This window comes from Buteo buteo, chromosome 19, assembly GCF_964188355.1.
Source record: "Buteo buteo chromosome 19, bButBut1.hap1.1, whole genome shotgun sequence".
Taxonomy (NCBI): Eukaryota; Metazoa; Chordata; class Aves; order Accipitriformes; family Accipitridae; genus Buteo; species Buteo buteo.
In genome coordinates this window covers 28467704-28486236 of record NC_134189.1, presented here as the reverse complement: position 1 = coordinate 28486236, position 18533 = coordinate 28467704, and the positions used below count along the sequence as shown (strand labels likewise).

The 18533-nt window shown below is 39.1% G+C and overlaps 1 protein-coding gene across 4 annotated transcripts in view; it reads right to left on the bottom strand.

The window, feature by feature from the left end:
* Positions 1-1236: 1236 nt before the first annotated feature.
* The window catches only part of SULT4A1 (sulfotransferase family 4A member 1), a 30483-nt gene continuing 13186 nt past the window's right edge, over positions 1237-18533 (bottom strand). The window contains exons 2-8 of one of the 4 annotated variants that reach the window (XM_075051849.1): positions 14301-14431; positions 12802-12882; positions 12552-12678; positions 9121-9215; positions 7506-7644; positions 4569-4698; positions 1237-2915 (exon numbers count right to left, since the gene is read on the bottom strand). In XM_075051849.1, coding sequence (XP_074907950.1) covers positions 4691-4698; positions 7506-7644; positions 9121-9215; positions 12552-12678; positions 12802-12882; positions 14301-14431 — 581 coding nt within the window. In that variant the 3' untranslated portion in view covers positions 1237-2915; positions 4569-4690. Of the gene's footprint in view, positions 7645-9120; positions 9216-12551; positions 12679-12801; positions 12883-14300; positions 14432-16395; positions 16463-18533 lie in introns of all 4 variants that reach the window. The other 3 variants (XM_075051850.1, XM_075051847.1, XM_075051848.1) reach the window with 3 other exon arrangements.

Here is an 18533-nt window from a genome sequence, read left to right as displayed (position 1 = left end):
GAAGGAGCTTACTACCTATGGATTTTAATAGACTGAAATGCTTTCAAGGACCAGAGATCCAAAGGTAGAATTTCAGCATGGCTTATGTGGAATGGGCTTTGACCAGGCTTTCAGCTTTGGATGAATTTCACCTAATAACACAGAAGGCAACAGAATCAGGGGGTAGGAAAGAATAGCTCTGGCTGAGGACAGTCTTTCTGGGCCTAGAAGGCAGATTCCTGTCACACAGCAACTTTGTCGTCTAAAACAAGGAGCACCAGCATAGCAGTAGGTGCACAATAGACTGTCACAGAGGTTATTCCTCTTTACTATAAGGCAATGTTTTTTTGGCCAAACTATCTGTTCCCCCTCCAGCCTGGTAGCTGGTGGCCCTCTGCACAGGCTGAGTTTGGCAATGGCATGTGTATACACCTGGCTGTTAAAAATGTGGCCTTAGAACATTTTTGGCTTTGGGGGCTGGTCATCTGCTGTAGCAAAGGAGACAGGCTGTGCCTAGGAACCGGAATAGGATTCCCTGGTGTATTCAGAAATGCAAGAAGCCTTTTAGGCAGCCAGTAAAGATGTATTGTTCATACATCCTCGGGATTAAGTGATTTAAGAAGATTTTTGGTGCTAATGAAATTTTCTTCTGACTCTAATCTGCAGGAACCGTGGGGAGATTTTGTCTTCCTCTGTAGCAAGAAGGAATTCTCCTACTCCTGCCTTATTCCAGCCTGTTATAGTTTGTGGGTTTTGGTCTCCTGTAGGACAGAGACTAGTAGGACTCCTCAGCATGGAGTTGCCTGAGAGGTATAAAAGTGTGTAAAATCTTGTGTGGATTCAACAGTGACTATGTATCATGTCATAATGCAAGAACAAAGGAACACCAAATTACACTATCTGGTGGCAGACTCCAAGCAAACGAGTCCTTTTTCATACAGTGTGCATTTAGATGAAGAACTCATTGCCATGGGATGGTGTCAATACCAGCCTGAGGGGAAGAAAACCATGTGGAAGGCTATTAAACACAAAGATGCTCATAGAGTCCTGTGCTCTCTATTGTACTCTTGCACAGGCATTCGTTATGGGCTGCTGTCAGAGACAGCTCATTAGGTCAGATGGTTGTCTGAGTTGATGCCATCTTTCTGTGGTTCTTCTGTCTTAAGTTAGGAGGTATGGGTAGGGGAGAGGATCTGTGGCTTGCACAAAGACTACCTGGCCTGAGTGGAAGGTCTAGAAAATGAGCAAACCACAATGCATGGAACACATCTTTTATTCAATAAGCAAGCAAGCACAGAAGTATAATGTGTAGTGCTTAATATTCATACAGTACTAAAAATATAAAAATAGAAATAAAATCTCACTGAAAGCATTTTCACTCACAAATATACAAGGAAAAGTGCTGTCAAGCCACATCATGCTACACCACTTGCCAGTTGCTGAACTGACAGTTAGTTTCCCAACAGAACTGAAACACTAAAAATCTGCTAGTCCTTCCTCATGGCTTTTGGTAAGCCTGAATATTTGACTAGCAAAAATGGGCCTCCTGCAGCCGAGAACCTAAAAAGCATATATGTCATTACCTAACGGAACAATAAAATAATTCTGGAGAGTTTTATAGTGATAGTAGCCTGGTTCAGGCTGTTTGTGTACCTGTCGTAGAAAATAAAAAAAGATACAGAAATAAACTTGAATCCTGATTATAATCCAGACCAGTCATGGCTAACAATTACTGCAACTGTATTCTGCATGAATTTTTGTGCAATACTCCCACCTGGTGGCGTGTTTTCAAACTCCCTTCAGTGCTGCCGGTTCCTCTGCCTGCTTACACTGGCATGTATATTCATCTTCCACTTAGGTCTGGTGGAGTCCAGTAGCACAAACTGTAAACAGTGTTAGGTGCCCTTAACTTTTAGTGGAACTAGAGGATATCCAGCACCTTCTCTTCTCTTTCTGTATCTAATGGGTGAAATTCACACCTACACAGGAAGGCGATGCAGGTCAGAGACTCTGATTCCTCAAGAAAGACCCTGCGCCAGATGTCTTGCTTTTAAGCCCCATTTTGAGGGACTGAATTAGAGTTGGGGGCTTAAGAAGCTTCTGTTTGCTGACCTTCAGCATGGAGCTGAACTTCATCCATCAGGAAGACAGCTGTGTGCCGTCATCCATGAAAGCATGGGTGGGTTTTGGGATTAGACTGACAATCACAGCTATGTTTCATAACAAGGCCTGTCTTGCAGAGTATGCCAGTGCACGGAACCTACTCAGATTATACAGGTAAGGGTGTGCAGAACCTAATGTGAACCCCACTTTGATCAGTTACTATTTTGGAATGGGATTTATTTATACTTGATATACCTGCTATAAAAATAAATGTGACGATTAACCCCTGAGATCATTCTAGCATACAGTTTTGGCCTGTTACTTGTTTCCCTCTGAAATAATTTTTTATTTGGTTTACGGATGTTTATTTAGGTTCTAGTGAAAAGCTTTTATAAAACACATTAAATAATCAATGTGGGGCTGAAAAGGTGTACATTCTAGTTGCATATATGATACATAGCTTATACATATATAACACATTCCGTAACAGCTGAATATTCTAGTATTGTCTAGGAAGTTCTTGCATGTGGACAAAGGATTACAATACTAGAAGAAAAACAGCTGTTTAGGATCAAAGATAATTGTATCTGATATGGTTTACTTAGATTGTTTTTCTTTAAATCTTGTTACACATAATAGCTACAGTAGTTTGTCCAGCAGGTAATAAATGAATGCATAAAGCACTTCTAGCTATATTTGGATATCATATGCATGCATTGTTTATAAATAAAAATCAAATGTGAGGTCACATTTTCCCATCTTCTGTTTATAAACTAAATCAAATTTCTCATTCATTGAAACAGTGAAGATGTCTTTCCATAGCCCAACTCGTCCTGAAACACAGAGAAGGAACACAAGTCAGAGAGCAGACGTTAACAGGACACCAAATATCTACAGTCTAACTGTGCAGGGCACCAAGTATCATCTGTGAGATGCTAATCAGTCTTAGCTTTCATTGAAAGCTCAATGAGACCTAAGGCTGTTCATTGTCTTACCCAGTTGCTCTGCTACAACCCTTGCAAAGCCTTAAAATAAGTACCATACACCTTGTCATCTGCACCAGCCAAGTATGATACAGGAAGAATGCAGATTTTTCTGAGATTTTGCTCTAGCCTTAATCGGAAATGAATACAGATTTTGGTTTGGGTATTCATTTAAAAGTGGATTTCTGGTCTCAGTGTAAACTATGGCTGTTTAATAATTCCAACAGCTAACAATAATACATTTCAAAATTACTGTGCCTTCAGCATACACTGGTTAGAGAACTATCCAAAAGGTACATGGAATGCAGAGTATTAAACTGATCACTGAATTCCGATTATTGAGATGTAATATTATCATTACTAATTTCTATTATTTTATGTTTAAAGGTAAGTTCAACAGATTAATTTACATTCCTCAATATGGAGAGAATTATTTGTTAAATATCAGTGCCTAGACTATATGTATGGAAGAGAACAAGTGCCATGCACCCAGTTTATGCCATTTAAATTTCAATTTTGTACACAAGGAATAGGAAGCTTTTAGTGGATGCAATATGGACACTGAACACTTTTTCCTTGTATGGAGTATTCTTCTACTCTACTGAACCCAACTAGTAACATAACCTGATGACACTGCTGAACCCACCAGTCAAAAGCTGCGGCCCCCAACCACTGTTTCACTGCAGTCCAAAATTTATTTAACTCAAAGTCAGCCAGGGTTACTTGTTGGTGAATAATCCCCATGGAGTAACCAGACTGAGAGGCCCAAATCTCTTCTCATTTATGTTGGCTATAAATAAAGACAAAATTCAGGCTTGTTCAACTGGAATAAATGAAAGGAGAATTGGGACAGTGCTACCAGAGAGTTTAATCATAACAGCAAGAACAAAACTACATGCAGGGAGCTTAATTATGCATTTGATGCATAAGAAGAATACCCATTTAATTTAATTACCATTGCTTTTATGCAGCAACTCTATAATTGAGTCCAAAGACAAAACTGTCTGAAACATCTACAAATTACATATTAACATGATGGTGCAGTATGTGTGGCAAGGGCCGTTTTGTGAAATCGGGATTTTCCTATAACTCTTGAAGGTATGATAGTGTTCTGGTTTGTTTTCAGGATCCTAAGATCAAAAGAACTGGAAACTGACTGAAAATGCATCGTTTATTGTTTTCACCAAATTTCTCCTGTATCAAAAAACACATTAAGAAAACACTTGCAATCATAAATATCCGATATGGATTTCAATTTTGCTCTGGCAACTATAATTGCATGAAGTATAGCATGAAACATAAAAGCCTGTATTTCCCTTTCAATAATAATAATAAAACATTTTCTTCCTCTGCTTGGGAAAGATAAGCCTTTTATTTCTCAATCTCCCTAACAACATGTATGGACAAATGACAAGTTTTATAAAGGACATATGCAGTGGATTATTTGTAACATCTTTTTTTTTTTTACCATATGAATTGATAGCTTGTCAAAAAGTCACCCACCTGGTTTATGATTTGAATCATGCAACTGTGTAAATTATGGTGTGATAAGAGTCAAATATAAGTAACATATCTAATCATTGTTCTGCTTTCACAGCAGCTCACGATTATCTTCAGAGTAAAGATCAATGTGCTAAAAGAAAAAAAAAATGAAGAACTAAAATAAAGCAAAATAATAAAGTAAATGTAACTAATGACAAATTAAAAATATTTGAAACAAATTACAATAAGCTGTCATGTTATTGCCACCATTGTTTGTCACAGAAACGAACAGAGAAGGAACAAAGCACTGTTAATGAAGCTGCATTCTGAAGTAACAAAATACTGTAAAAGCCAGAGACAGCAAACAAAAGAAATTCAAAATAAGGATATTTTTAATAAAAAGCACACAGTGAACAAATGACAAAATATTACATTAAGTGCTGTAGCTCCCTTCCTTCTCTATCACAAAATGGAGGCTTCTTTTTGGAAGATCTGTAGACAGTACAAATAAGAGGCTCTGCCCCTTGACTGGGGGTTTGCAGGCTCCACTTCAGAACAATGAACACTAACACCATGTACAGAATGGTGCACGCAGCAAAAGTGGGCATTGCCCTGTTTATCTGGATGCAGATGAACTGGCCAGCAGAGACAGTAGTTGACCTTTCTGCCTGTGAAAGGTGTCACCAGCAGCTCTGTTCTCTCTTCTCTTGGGTTAAAACCTCACCTTTCTTTCACAACCACCTTTCTGGCTTTCACTGGAAAAGGAGCGGGGATTTAGACTGTGCATAGCATGTGGTAGTGTTGCTGCTCCACAGATCTCCAGGTCGTGGAGGTTAGGAACAAACCTAGGTTTTTGTGTTATGTGCAAGTCAACGGAGGAGAACATGGCTCTGTTGTTTGTAAAATCTTGCACTGACATGGAACACTATCCAAGGCCCTCACGATGTCTTACCAGACTCATTATTTTGTGATCTTGCCTTCATAGCAGAGAAGCGGGTTGGTAATCAGTTAGGCAACGTGCCGTAAAATCCTACTGGAAAATGAAATAGTCTGTTGTTTTCACACAAGATACAAGTTGTTTTACATGATGAATTTTCAGTTTGAAGTAGTAAGGGGAGGATAGGATGGGAGTTGAAAGCAAGATAACTAAGAGCAGGAAAACACACCATCCAGTGGAGACTCTACCAGAAACTATAGGGAATATATTAGGTCTTTCAGTGAAACAACAAACTCTTTTGTCTTCACTGGAATTTTACCTCAAGCCAGCAAATCTGAGATACTTATTTCAAGAATGGATCGTTACCATAATGTCAGTGAACTGGGGCAAAAAGAGATGCCATATCAGAGTTATGACAGAGAACTGCCCATAGGAATCTGGTTTCCAGGCCCTACTGTAATGACCGGAGCATATAGCCCCTATAGAACGTATGAAGAGCCTTTCTGTACCAGGTATGCAAAGTCACAGATAAAAGCAAGGAGGTGCGAGAAATGGCTTTTTACCAAGAATGACATTCTGAAATGTTCGTGCCAGCATACAAACAGGGCAAGTTACCCTGGGTCAGTTACTCTGACAATAGCCTGAGCTGAGTAATGGAAAACTGGCACAAGGGTCTGCCAAGAAAGATGCAAAGGTAGTACAGAATACCAGTGAACCTGCTTTCATGGGAAAGCAAACTTGCTCTCAAACAAACCCAACTGAGTGTTGGTAAGGTTACAGTTTGACTGATTAACGGTGACCAATAGACTTTAGTAAGGCATGTGATTTTAGTGGTTTTTAATAGAACTATACAATGTCAACAAAATGCATGATAAATGAATAAACAACTGGCTAAGTCAGAATCAGTAGTCAAATATTTGATCTTTTTATCAGAGATTTGAAAATAATTATAAAAATTACACTGATATAATTTGCAGATCACATGAAGGTTGGCTGAGAGAGGTAGTATGGAAAAGGCTCCTACAGAGAAACCAAAGAACAAAGTATTCAGGTCATGATCCCTGAGTAAAGGACAATAACCTGTAAATCAATTCCTCTGAAAGGACTTTGTGGTCATGACAAACGCATGCTTCATGTATGATGCTGTATCAACAAGTGCCGACATGGCTATGGATGGACAAACAAGGGAGAGGGAGAGAGGAAGTTCCAATTAAAACTGGATTAAATTAGTAGATAAAGTGACTTTATGTCTGGGTAAGGCATTTGTGAGGCTGACAGGAATTGTCCATCTTGATCTTATTCCCTCATTTTTAGAAAGAGCCGTTAAGTGCTGTAAAGCAGCCTACAGAAAATAATTTGAGGGAGACTTACTAAGTTCGCTCTTTTATGCTGATCAGAAAGACAACTGAGAAAGGACTTGATTTCTCGACATTATCAAAGGACAGATCTATCAACAAATCAAAGGGCACTTCAAGGTTCCTAGAGAAAGACCTCACCAGAATAAACATCTAGAAGCTAAACACATTTTGAATAGCTGAGGTAAACAATGAAAAGAAAAGAGCTCATAAGGAAAGCTACAGGTCCTTGTCATTTTATGCCTTCAAGCTAGAATTATCTGCTATTCTAGAAAATCTGATATACTTAAAACCAAGGGCTTAGGCCAGGATAAACTGTATGAAATTGTGTGGGCTTTGACATGCCAAAGGTCAGAAGGAGCGGTGCAGTCTTCTCAGCATGAATAGCTCAATCTGTTGAAGTAAGCCAAAGACTCTCTAAAAGAGTAGTTTGCGTGGTGTTGAATATACCCTGTTGATCTTGGATGTTTCCATCCTTTTTAGTCACTTCTACCTAACCTTATTTCAAAACAAACCAAGCCCTATATTGCACCAACAGTCAGTGACCTCCCATCATTTACATAGCAGTATTTTGCCAACATCTTAACACATCCTGGAGGTTACTAAGTTGTCAGTTGCTTCTTGCAATTTCCGCAATAAGAGTTCTACTGTGGGTTTTAAACATACCCCTGCCAACGGGAAGTGCTTCTGCATTACAGCACTGATCAATGAGTTGATGGCAGTGTTCCACCATGGATTCCAACTGTGCTTTGTCATAAGAAACTCCTAAGAACCTCACCAGCTGCTCAACCATCGTTGCTAGGTCCTGTAAAAGAGTATTTAAAAAATAGTTTGTTTTACAATATTTAAAATGACCTTTTTAATGAGTTTCAGTATTTCAAAATAAGTGATATTCTGATGAGCGTGAAAAATACAAATGCAGAAGTTGTAGAAACACCACCATCTTAAACTTTTGCGACCTTCCCATTTGCTGAAAATAAACACATTGCAAGTAATTAGGGTAAGACATGTCAACAGAGAACAGAGTCATGTAAGCTCGCCTCTTCAAATATTAGAACAGGGAACTGCAAAGTAATTGTGATGCTTCCCACTTCAGACAACACCAGGCCCTTAACTGATCACCTTGGAATACCAGTGTATTTTGGAGGAATTAAAAGTTACTTTGATTTTGATCATGGTAAAACAAATGACTACAACTGTTAGAACTGTTGGAGCCTTCCTTCTTTGTTAGCTTCTGGGCCTGCATTCACGTAGATGGAAGGGATCTAGTGAGGTGGCCTCAGAATAAGCAGTCATTAATTTACATATCCAGAACTCCAGGGTTCTTCAGTATGAATAAGACTTCTGTAGTTGCAAGGACAAAATAGCAATGTTTATCAGGAAGCAGAAGATACTGTGATGCCACCAGCTTTCAACAGCATCCATCAGTGAGCACAGCTAGGAATAAATCACCATTCAAAACCACGGGTTTGAAATAATTTCTACTAAACTTTTTTAATTATTCTGATTGTATTACATCATCTTTTAGCATCCCACTCCATCAGAAGGCTCAGTAAAGCTGAAATTATAATTTACCCAGCTTTATTGAGTTCCACGCTGATTTTGCCTTTTTGTAGGTTTAGAGATAGGAGCTGGGTTTTTCCTATGTTTGCATTAATGTTCCAGTCAAGTAAACATTTTGAAGCATTTTCATTAATTCTCAAAAATATATTATTGCAATAGGAAATGGAAACCAATGTTCTATGTAGTATTTCCACTAAATTTCTGATTAAAAATAAAGTGGATTTATTAGCCAGCATACTATAAGGACCCAATAATTATGTTCACCTTATGCTACACAATCATCCCTGTTTTCAACATTGTTTCACAGAAGACAACATGAACAACCAAATAATCAGAATAAATACCAAATATATAGGACAAAATACTGATGATGTGCTTTTTTTTATTCTCATTGATACAGCACACACAGCAAGACATTTCTTTTAAACGAATGCCCAGGGCTGAGTGTAGCAAGCACTGAACAGTTACACATCTCTGCAAGTAGTTTAGTGCCTATGGATGCAGGCACATTCCTGAGTAAATTACTAGGTTTATGAAAGTGCTGAAAGTCCATAGAAGCTATTGAATGCCAGTGCTTTAAAAATGGTATCAGACATTAGGGAGCCCAAATATGGACATAAGCAGGAAATTTTGTGCTTTATGTATTTTAAACACTACAATGCTAGACATATTAAAATATTCAAACAATTAAAGTACCTTTTTGCTACTTCTAACCTACCTTATGCATATCTTCATACTTGAGAAAAAGTACATTGGCATCCATGTGATGTTCCCAAAACTCTTGCACATGTTCAAACCACGAACCGTATCCTACTACAAAGACATTATGATTGGCATGAGGAAAATGAACACTTTTGTTATTAAGCCCTTTTCAGAAAGGAAAAAAAAGGAGAAAAATAAATTAACTGGAGTGGTTCATAGCCCCAGGAGAATACTGTCTGGTTTTCACCCATTGCCATGCACAGCAAGGAACTTAATTAAAAAAGAGTTTTTCTATCAGTTTAGAATATTCAAAAGAACTAACTTATCATAAAGATAAAACGTTCAACTGAAAATGCCACCACATTTCATGATGGACCTCTCAGAGCTCAGTATTAATAACTCCTGACTACTGAACGGAAACTGAGCCAAAATAAAAATTACACAGAGAGCTTTGCAGAAGGCAAATTTCCAGTGGCTCCAACCTGTGTGAATTCCTGCAATTAACATACCACACTGCAGCTGCCTTCACTTAGTAGCTAGATACATCATTCGTGGAAAGTTCCATAGAGCACCCTCTACTACGGACAAAGAATTGCCAACAACCATTGTCCTTTCTTAATTAAAGAAGTATTGAGGAAACAGACCTATAAAAATGCTTCATGGTCATTCCCAAAAATGTAGGAGGTACTGACAGAATATTCTATTTATCATTACATCTTTTGCCTCCCCGCTAAAATCTCAGACCTATTTCCTTCTATTGTTATTTTCTGAACACTGCCACACAACTTCTGTGGACATGCCAGAACACAGTTTCAGTTATACTGTTATCAGTTATCTCAGTTACACAATAAATCCAGACTACAACTAGATGCCCATGAGGTGTTGAGTGCTCCCAAAATCTTAGAGTGATGTGATGAGGTACTTCCCATATATCACATGTTGTGAGCAGGCCCAGTGTGCGGGGTTGCCAATGATTAAAAGCTTATGCCTCCTACCTCCTGCTTGCCACCAGCAGCTTGTCTTCAGTTCCCCATACCTGCTGTGTGGGGTTTAGGACTTGAAGAGAAGCTGAGGTGCTATGCTGGGAGGGCTTGTGCTCCCAGTACTGCTGAGGCAGTGGTTACTGGAAGCCTCAACCCTTCCCCCAAAACTTTCCTCTGTTATTCACTTCTCTGATAAATTCCACATTTGCACTGATTTCAGTCAATTTACGTGTGCCTAGCAGAGGTTCAGACACTGGTATTTATCATCTAGAGAATGTCTTTTGCTGCCAATATTACTGGAAAGACAACCCAAAGAGAAATGCATTCTGCATATTTCTTTGTTACCTGTGATAAATTCCCCCAAAGTACTTCAGATAATCAAAGAAGGAATTAAGCAAATATAGTGAGCAGCTTTTCACATTCTTTCCCAATATTTTTTTGGTCAATTTCATCTTTTCAGCAAAGCAGCTATAGAGAAATATTAAACTTTTTACTTTTGTATTTTGAAGCCACCTTTTCCCTTTGAAAAATAATTTTTTAATTTTGGTAACTGAAACATTTTCAATGGACAAAGAGGTCAGTATCATAGAAAAATTATTTTAATCAGCTGACTCATTTTCAGTTTCTATAAAGGTATTGGAAAAATTCCATTTTTGTTAATCCCATTCCACACACCCCTAAACAAATTCACACATGAAGCTAACACATCAGTCAAGCAAAAAGTGCTTCTAGCTGCTCTTGATGGTACAGGGCAAGAATCCACTAAGACTATGTTAGCAGAGTTTACCTATGCTTTATGTAAGAAACTCCCTTAAGCTATAGAGGATAATGTCAAAGAATTAGCACATTCAAGACTAATCCCTATCTAACCGTATGCTTTCAAACAACACAGCTAACATGCACTGAATTTGTTTCAAGACGGTCAGGTAAGAAGGGGTAAAAAGAGTGGGATTGTGTCGTTTGGGCTCAGTACTTCTCCCTCTAGCAGTACTTTGACTTCTTACAAAGGTTTTTTTGCCGCTGCATTGCTTCCATCAGATGCAAACATTTAGCTAAATGCTAAATTTACTGTATTACGAAACACTCCATTTGCACAATTATGGACAAAGAACACACTGTGATGTTTTATTGACTCTGGGAGGTTATGATAAATCAGCTAGCTTCTACTAGATGAAGATATAAATAACTCTTGTGATACTTACACGAAAAAGAATACAGAACCTTCTTCCTATTTTAGAAGACCTTCTAATGTGTCTTTCGTATGTCTCCGGTCTAGAAGTTCCTGATCATGGGCTACAAACATCCCATTCTCAGGGAATGCAAAAGAAAAAGCTGAAGGTGGGCTGGAATGGAAGGAGAGCATTTACCCTCCCTGCGCAAACTTGCAGGAGAAAGTAGCAAAGGTTTTTAAGGCCTGTTAAATAACCTCCACTGGTAGGCTTTTACTTGTACTTTTTTCTTCCCCTTATATAGCTCCTTTATCATCAACTCCTCCAAATTCCAGGCTGAAGAAAAGTTTGCTGCACTGGTTCTAAAGGAGATGCTGCTCTCAGAGCACAAGGTACCTGGTGAATTCTTAGTGTCACATTAAGGTATCATAGAGAAGATTTTGTAGAGAAATAGAAGGCAGTAAAAAATTCTTCTCTTCCTAGCTAGAATGTGTGGCAATCCATTGGCAAAAAGCCCAGCAGCAGCCAGTTATGTGAGAACATAGGGCTTGCCCTCCCTGTAAGTTTACTGAGCTAGTGCAATGGAGCTACTTAAGGCAGTGCGGCCTGAGTGGGAACACCGTGGGTGGGTGTGTCATGAAACAGCCCTTGCTCAAAGGGGTTACTGGGTGAGCAGCTGATGAGTTGTTGTGAAGCAGGTTACTGTATTCTCATTATAGAGTGTATTTTTCAGACAGTAGCAGGCTGCAACTGCCTTTTTACAGGGGCTCACTTCAACTTACTGATGTACTCCAGATCAGTCTCATGCAAACTGGAGGTTTTTGTGTGCTAACTGGTATCTTGCAAGGGACAAACCGTGAATTTCTGGATTAAATAAAAATATTAAAGGAATTACCAGGAAAAAACCCCAAACCCTGAGGAACAGAAAGACTTGTGAGAAGTAGCTAACAGTAAGGTACAACTGAAATCAAATGATGCTTGGAGTATTCACCACTTTTCACAAGGTACCTGGTACCTTGCAAACTAAATTTTAGAAGAGTAGACCAGAGTTTTGCCTGACCTAAGTGGAACACTGCTGAGCCCATGGGGTCAAATATTGTAAAGACAATTATTTACAAGGCATCGCCATAGTTTGCATGGGCAAATCTAAGTCCACGCAGCACTATCCGTAGCAACGTCCTTGCTGTATATGCAAAACAAATGCACCTTTATCCAGTTCATTTCTGTACTTGCAGAAGGAATGCAGAGATGAAAATAAATGTGTAACAGCGTGTGCAGAGAGAACAGCTCCTTACACTTGTCATTCATAAACCTTCTGCAGAACTCCTGAAACGTTCCTCTGTAGCTCATGGTCCTTAGGGAGCGGTGAAACTGGTAATAAGACACCACCAGGTCTTTGGGGTTGCGAGCCATGTATATTACCTATGATGGGGGGGTGAAAAAAAAAATCATCTTATTGAAAGCTTTTTCCCCACCCCTCTCCCAAAGCACTTAAACAACTGCTGCCAATATAGTTAAACAAACATGATTTCATTTCTTTTTTACCTTTGAATTGCCATTATGGAGGTCCGAAGGCAAAAACCGATATGGTAGGTGGCTTTTTATGAGACGAGGAGATGTCAGTTCCTAAAATAAAGCAGACAGAAACATTTCTTATTGTTCATTAGTTTCTGGCACATCCTGAGCTGTCCTGAACTGTCTTGAAGCCCTTTACTATACTGAGTCACATTCACAAATTCACTTTGTAAATTAATAGGGGTCTGGGACAAGAAATTAGGTCAGGGAATTACATCTGGTTTTTAAATATCAAAAGGCTGGATAATGTGTTGGGGGGGGTTTGTTGGGTTTTTCTCCCCCTTTTGTTTTCAAAGTACTTCCATTTGTAGGACCTTCTCAGGAAGAGAGTGTAGTAGTTTAAGATTCTTAGTATCAAACTAACTTTGTTTCCAGTGATGCTTCCACTAAAGTTCCTTGAGAAATACTAGAAGCTCTGAAAACCCTACCCCTAACTTCTTCACTTCAAAATTTTACTCTTGCAATTTATTTTATCCTCAGAATTAGGCCTGAACAGTCCAAAGGTTTATTTGAGTGTGTGAACATCTTTCAAACAGAGTATTTTTCTATAATTTGAGAGAAAATTGTCTTATGACACAAATCTTCTAATAGTTAAAAACTGCATAAATCCATATTGGATCAAGTTTCTAGCACATAGTATAGGCAACAATGTGTAATCTCAGACTAAACCTTTCACTATTGCCACCACTTATTTGCATCAAGGTAGCACTGAGGTTTCATTGGACTAGGCATCACACAGGTGAAAAAAAAACCAGCCTCTGACCCCTAAATACTCTCAGCCTAAAGCAGGCTGATGCTGCAGAAGCAGCTTAAATCTACCCATGCCAGCCTTAGGTAGCTCAATTCAACAAGCACTGTAGCTGTTATAGGATGGAGCCCAGTACTTTGCCTCATCATTCCAAGATACGCCTATATCAGAAGTAGTTACAGCAATGACAAGATCACACTTGTATGCCATGCCACCAGTCTCTGAGTGATTCTTAACAGTGTGGAAGTCATTTCATGCAGAATATTCCAAACTCCTCGAACTACACCTACAGAGTCTGTAGATCCAGAGATCCTGGGTCTCTAAGGATTTAGATGTAAATTCAGAGCAGTGGGTCTACAGATCCATAGATCTCTGTATTTGTAGTTCTTCTTTTGCAGACCCAGGGAAGGAATCAAAGCAAATTTGCCTCATTTGGGCAGCTTCTCTTTATGTAAGCAAGGGAGGCCTGGAACTTTTATTCAGAAAACCCACTGCCAAGATATTTAGGACATGGAGAAACATCTAAAGCATTAAACAGAGTATAATAAAGCTTAATAAAAGCAACTTTAAAATAACCTAATAATACTCTGAATCATTCCAACAAACTGAGCAAGTCCAGTGATGAAAAGGACAAGGACACAAGATGAAATGAAGTGATAAATATAGAACTGAGGAAAAAGATATCCAAATGCTGAAAGACTTTCTTTGCAATAAATTGTACCTTGATGATGTCCAGACCAGGCTGAGGGTACTCTAGGACTGGAAGTTGTTCATCTATATTCATTAGTCCAATCTCATCTGGATCAGCTCCCTGACTCACTAGATATACCACTTCCTGTAGCAAGCCTGTGCCTGCACAAACCAAACAATGAAAGAGAACAGATTGTATTACAGTTCTTATCTAAACAGAAGCATATGAAGGGAGACCTAGACATAGAAATAATAACTTCCGTCCTTAACAGTCTGCTGTGAACTAAGTCTGTAACTACTGTTTTAGCACAGTCTGTCTGCTCCCTTAGTTTTATTTTAAACACATGAAGATCTCCTTTCACATAGAAGACCTCAGATTTTTCTTCAGTAATAATGTAAATACGTTTCTATCTCCCAATCATTTTACCTGTGAATTGCAAAGCATTTTTAAAAAGTTTTTCTCCTGTGAACATTAGCTAGGCAAAATACTACTATTTCCATTTTAGAAATGAAAAAAAACGAGGCAGAGATCATCCAAGTTCACAAAATGCATTAGCGGCCATACTGGGAGACTGCCAGTGTCCTCTATGCTAAATTGTAGGCAATTCTACTGTTACACAATAATTTGAGAGTCTATTTATACCTCCACGTTATGGACTGGATAAACCACTGAAGGCATAAATGCACAGCAAGTTTGTCATAAGCTTTAGTGGCCCCAGTTACGTCCCTCTCTCCAGTCCAAGGACATTTACAAAGCAACCATTAGATATTATAGCCTTAATGACTGCACTTTGGAAAATTAATAGGTATTCCAAATAGAAGTTTGAACAAGGAAACTACTTCAAATGATTTTACCTTCAGGCAGGTACGAAACCCTCAAAACAGGCAAACAAAGGTTCAGAGATATCTGACAGATGCTTGTGAAGAGAAAGGCATGGGCTTTTAGTGAGATGGAGGAACAGAATGAGGAGAGATCAAACCAAGCTAGCAGGGAAGGGACTCCACAGTTTAGATGATAAGTCACACGGGCATGGGACATCCTGGATACTGCAATAGACAGACCAATTATTTAAGAGTTGTGAGTGGTAAGGAAAATGAGACCAGGATTTATTCTCTCTCCTGTGTTGCCTAAAGGAACGAGTAATTGTTCCAGAACTCTTTACAAAGCCCCAGTCCACCTCAACATCCCATATCCTTGGAAAGATGAGCTGCAAACTCTGAGATCGTGCCTTTCATTCTCGTTTTAACTTGAAAATAACTTGCAAGTTGCAAGTAACAGTCACTAGGTTAATTCATGTTAACTAGCATGACTGTACACACTAACAGGCACACTTTGTACAAATTCTGTATGTTGCTCCAACACAACGAAAACTAGTGTATCGTTATTCAGTTTTGTTTTTTTTTTTAATCTGAGCTATGAAGAGTTACAAAAAGCTGATGTGCTTTAGAGGCTGGTTAGAATGAACACCGTCTGGATACAATGTGAAAGAACACATGCCTCCAAGAACTGCTTTGGAGAATAAGTACTTTAAGATTTCTCTGTCTTCTGACTGATTGGTGGGTAAATTAAAATGGCTTGGAAAAAAAAGAAACTTTTACATTATCATCACCCACAGAGACAGCTGTCACAGACTTAATACACACTTGCCCCTGAGGCTGTTCACTCTGCATTTTTAAGTCCAAGCATATATTTTATACATTAAAATTAACATACATACAGTACTTCAGTATGTGTCCTTGTGACTCTGAATGAGCACAACCCTTGTTCTCATTAAATATTTATTCTGACAGGAGACACCCTGGTTCTCCATAATTTATTTCTGTATTTCCAATTCCGCCTGCAAAGAAAAATGCTATTACAGCAACCTTGTTCCATGAAAGGAAAAGGAATAGCTGTATGGGGATAAACAATACAACCAGGACTTTCTAATTTTTCGTTACTCAGCTGCTCTCTAGGCAAAAAGAAGCCATCTCCATGGTGCCTCTGAATACCAAAGCACCACAGGGTTTTAAGGCAGAACTATGCTGAAACTTCAGGAGAGCAGCACGTTCCCTACCAGCTCTCCACAAAGTCCACCAGATAAGTGGGAGGCGATGGGCAGGGAGCACAGCCCCCATGGTCTTACCTAGTTCTTTTTCAGACCCTTGGCCATGCACTAGACTTGGCTTGATTGCTAGCAGATCCATGGAGCACTGCAGAGATAGGAAATTACATATTGATGTAGGAGGCATGGGAAAGAAGGGTTCTGATTCAGAAGGAAGTAGGCCTTTGAAAGCTTAGAAGTCTTTAAATGTGCTTCCATCAAAAACAGTGATTCATTGAAAGAGTAATGCTGTGCACATGGCAGGTACTCAAAGCAGAAAAATAAAAATCTCCATCAAGTACAGGTTCTCTAGAACAGTGCTTTAAATCTGTGAACCTCAGTGCTAATTAGTAGCATGCGCATACACAAATTACTGTAGTTATGTATGTAGTGCTGCACATCTTCCAGCATCCTATTCCAATTCACACAGCAAACTATTTCTGCAGTATTTCTTCTACAAAGGCGAAGATTGCAAGCTGACAGACGTCTGGCTTCTGCTCATCCAGCAGGTTAGAACTTCTCCTCCCTACACCTGCAGTAGGGCCACTGATCCTGATTTCTCCCACCCATGAACTCTGTGCTAGTTTTCACTTTTGTCACTCACTACATTAGCCTGATTTTTTTTCCACATTAGCACTCAAGTTATTCTGCTTAGGATTTTCGGAGTCTTAATGCAAATGAAAACCAGAGATTTAACTTTTGAGGGAACTTTTGAGGGTTTTTAACTTGTTACCCTTAATCAATTATCATTTATCCCCCACACACACGCCCAAGAGCGCCCCAAAATTATCATCAACCTGATATCCTGTTTTAAAAAAACCTGAAACACCACATGCTTATTTGTTTAAAAAAAAAACAACAAAAAAAACCCCAGAAAGCCAACAAACTAAAAGCCTTTATCTATATATAGATAGATAGATAGATATATAATTAGATATATACAACCTCCTCACATCTCTATTAGGGTTAAAGACAACTCAAGTTAAATTACAGACATCAGAGCTGAATGTCCTTTTGGTTTAGAAATGGTGGATTAACCTAGAAACAGACAAATGGCAGCCCAAATTCCAGACCTAGCTGCTAGGGCAAGGTTTTCTAGCCCCTGAGAACACCAGCTGGCTGGAAAGCCAAACAAACTGGGGTATTGTACCCATGCCTGTGATGAGAGGCCCAAGCCTAGACTGGGGTTAGCAGAATTTATTAAATTTGCCACTGTGGGAGGTGAATGCGAGTCTTCTGGTGTAGCCCCTGATTCCTCATCTGTGTATAAGGCATACAGAAATTGGCCATTTAAACAAACTGACTTAAAATGATGCCTGTGGGGATGTGCAAGAACCACTATTTTATGGGTGGAAGGTAGAGTGAATTGCTGAAACTGAGATTTTCAAAGGAGATTATGGGAATAACCTCTGATAATCCTACTCTCTATCACAAAACTTGGCCAGATCTAGATGTCACAGAAACTTTCTTAGTAAAAGGGAAAATGATTATACTTGTCGGAGAGAAGAAAAAGATGAAGGAAGCCTAAGGAAAAAAAAAAAAGATGCAGAGCTTATCTTTATACTCCCTAGATTTCTGGCCTGGCTGCCAGCAATGATTTATTGTCACTTGAGGGTTACTCACTTTTTAAGTGAAATTAAAGGATTAGGTCAGTAAGTGGAAAAGCTAGCATGTAGGCATATGAAGCTAAGGTTTTTCTTGGAGACAATCAGTGGATCTTGTGCATCTCAAGTATTTTCCATCATTTTCTCCTTGTGTTGCTCAATGCTTATGCATGTACATGCATGCCTCACTTGGGATGGTACAGAAAGAGCAAACAGTCACTGACAAACAGGATTAATCTGTCAGCCTTGGGCATGAGGGACCAGATGCAACATTCATAAGTACCCAGCAACTCTACCCTTCCTTCTTCGAGCTGCAGCAGATCCACATCTCATCCTGGAGGAATACTGCTGGCCCTGCTACCTCTGAGGTCATATTGCCAAAAGAGTTGTGGAATTCATTTACATTTATCCAATTCCAACTAAAAAGGAGCCAGTCACCATCTGAGGAACTTCAGTGCACTGTACCTGAGAAACGCTCTTCCCTGACAAGCTCTTCTGTTATGTCAATACCTCAGGAGAAAACAGTGTGTTCCAGTTTATCTCACAAAATCTGGCAAGAGATAGGATAGGAAACAG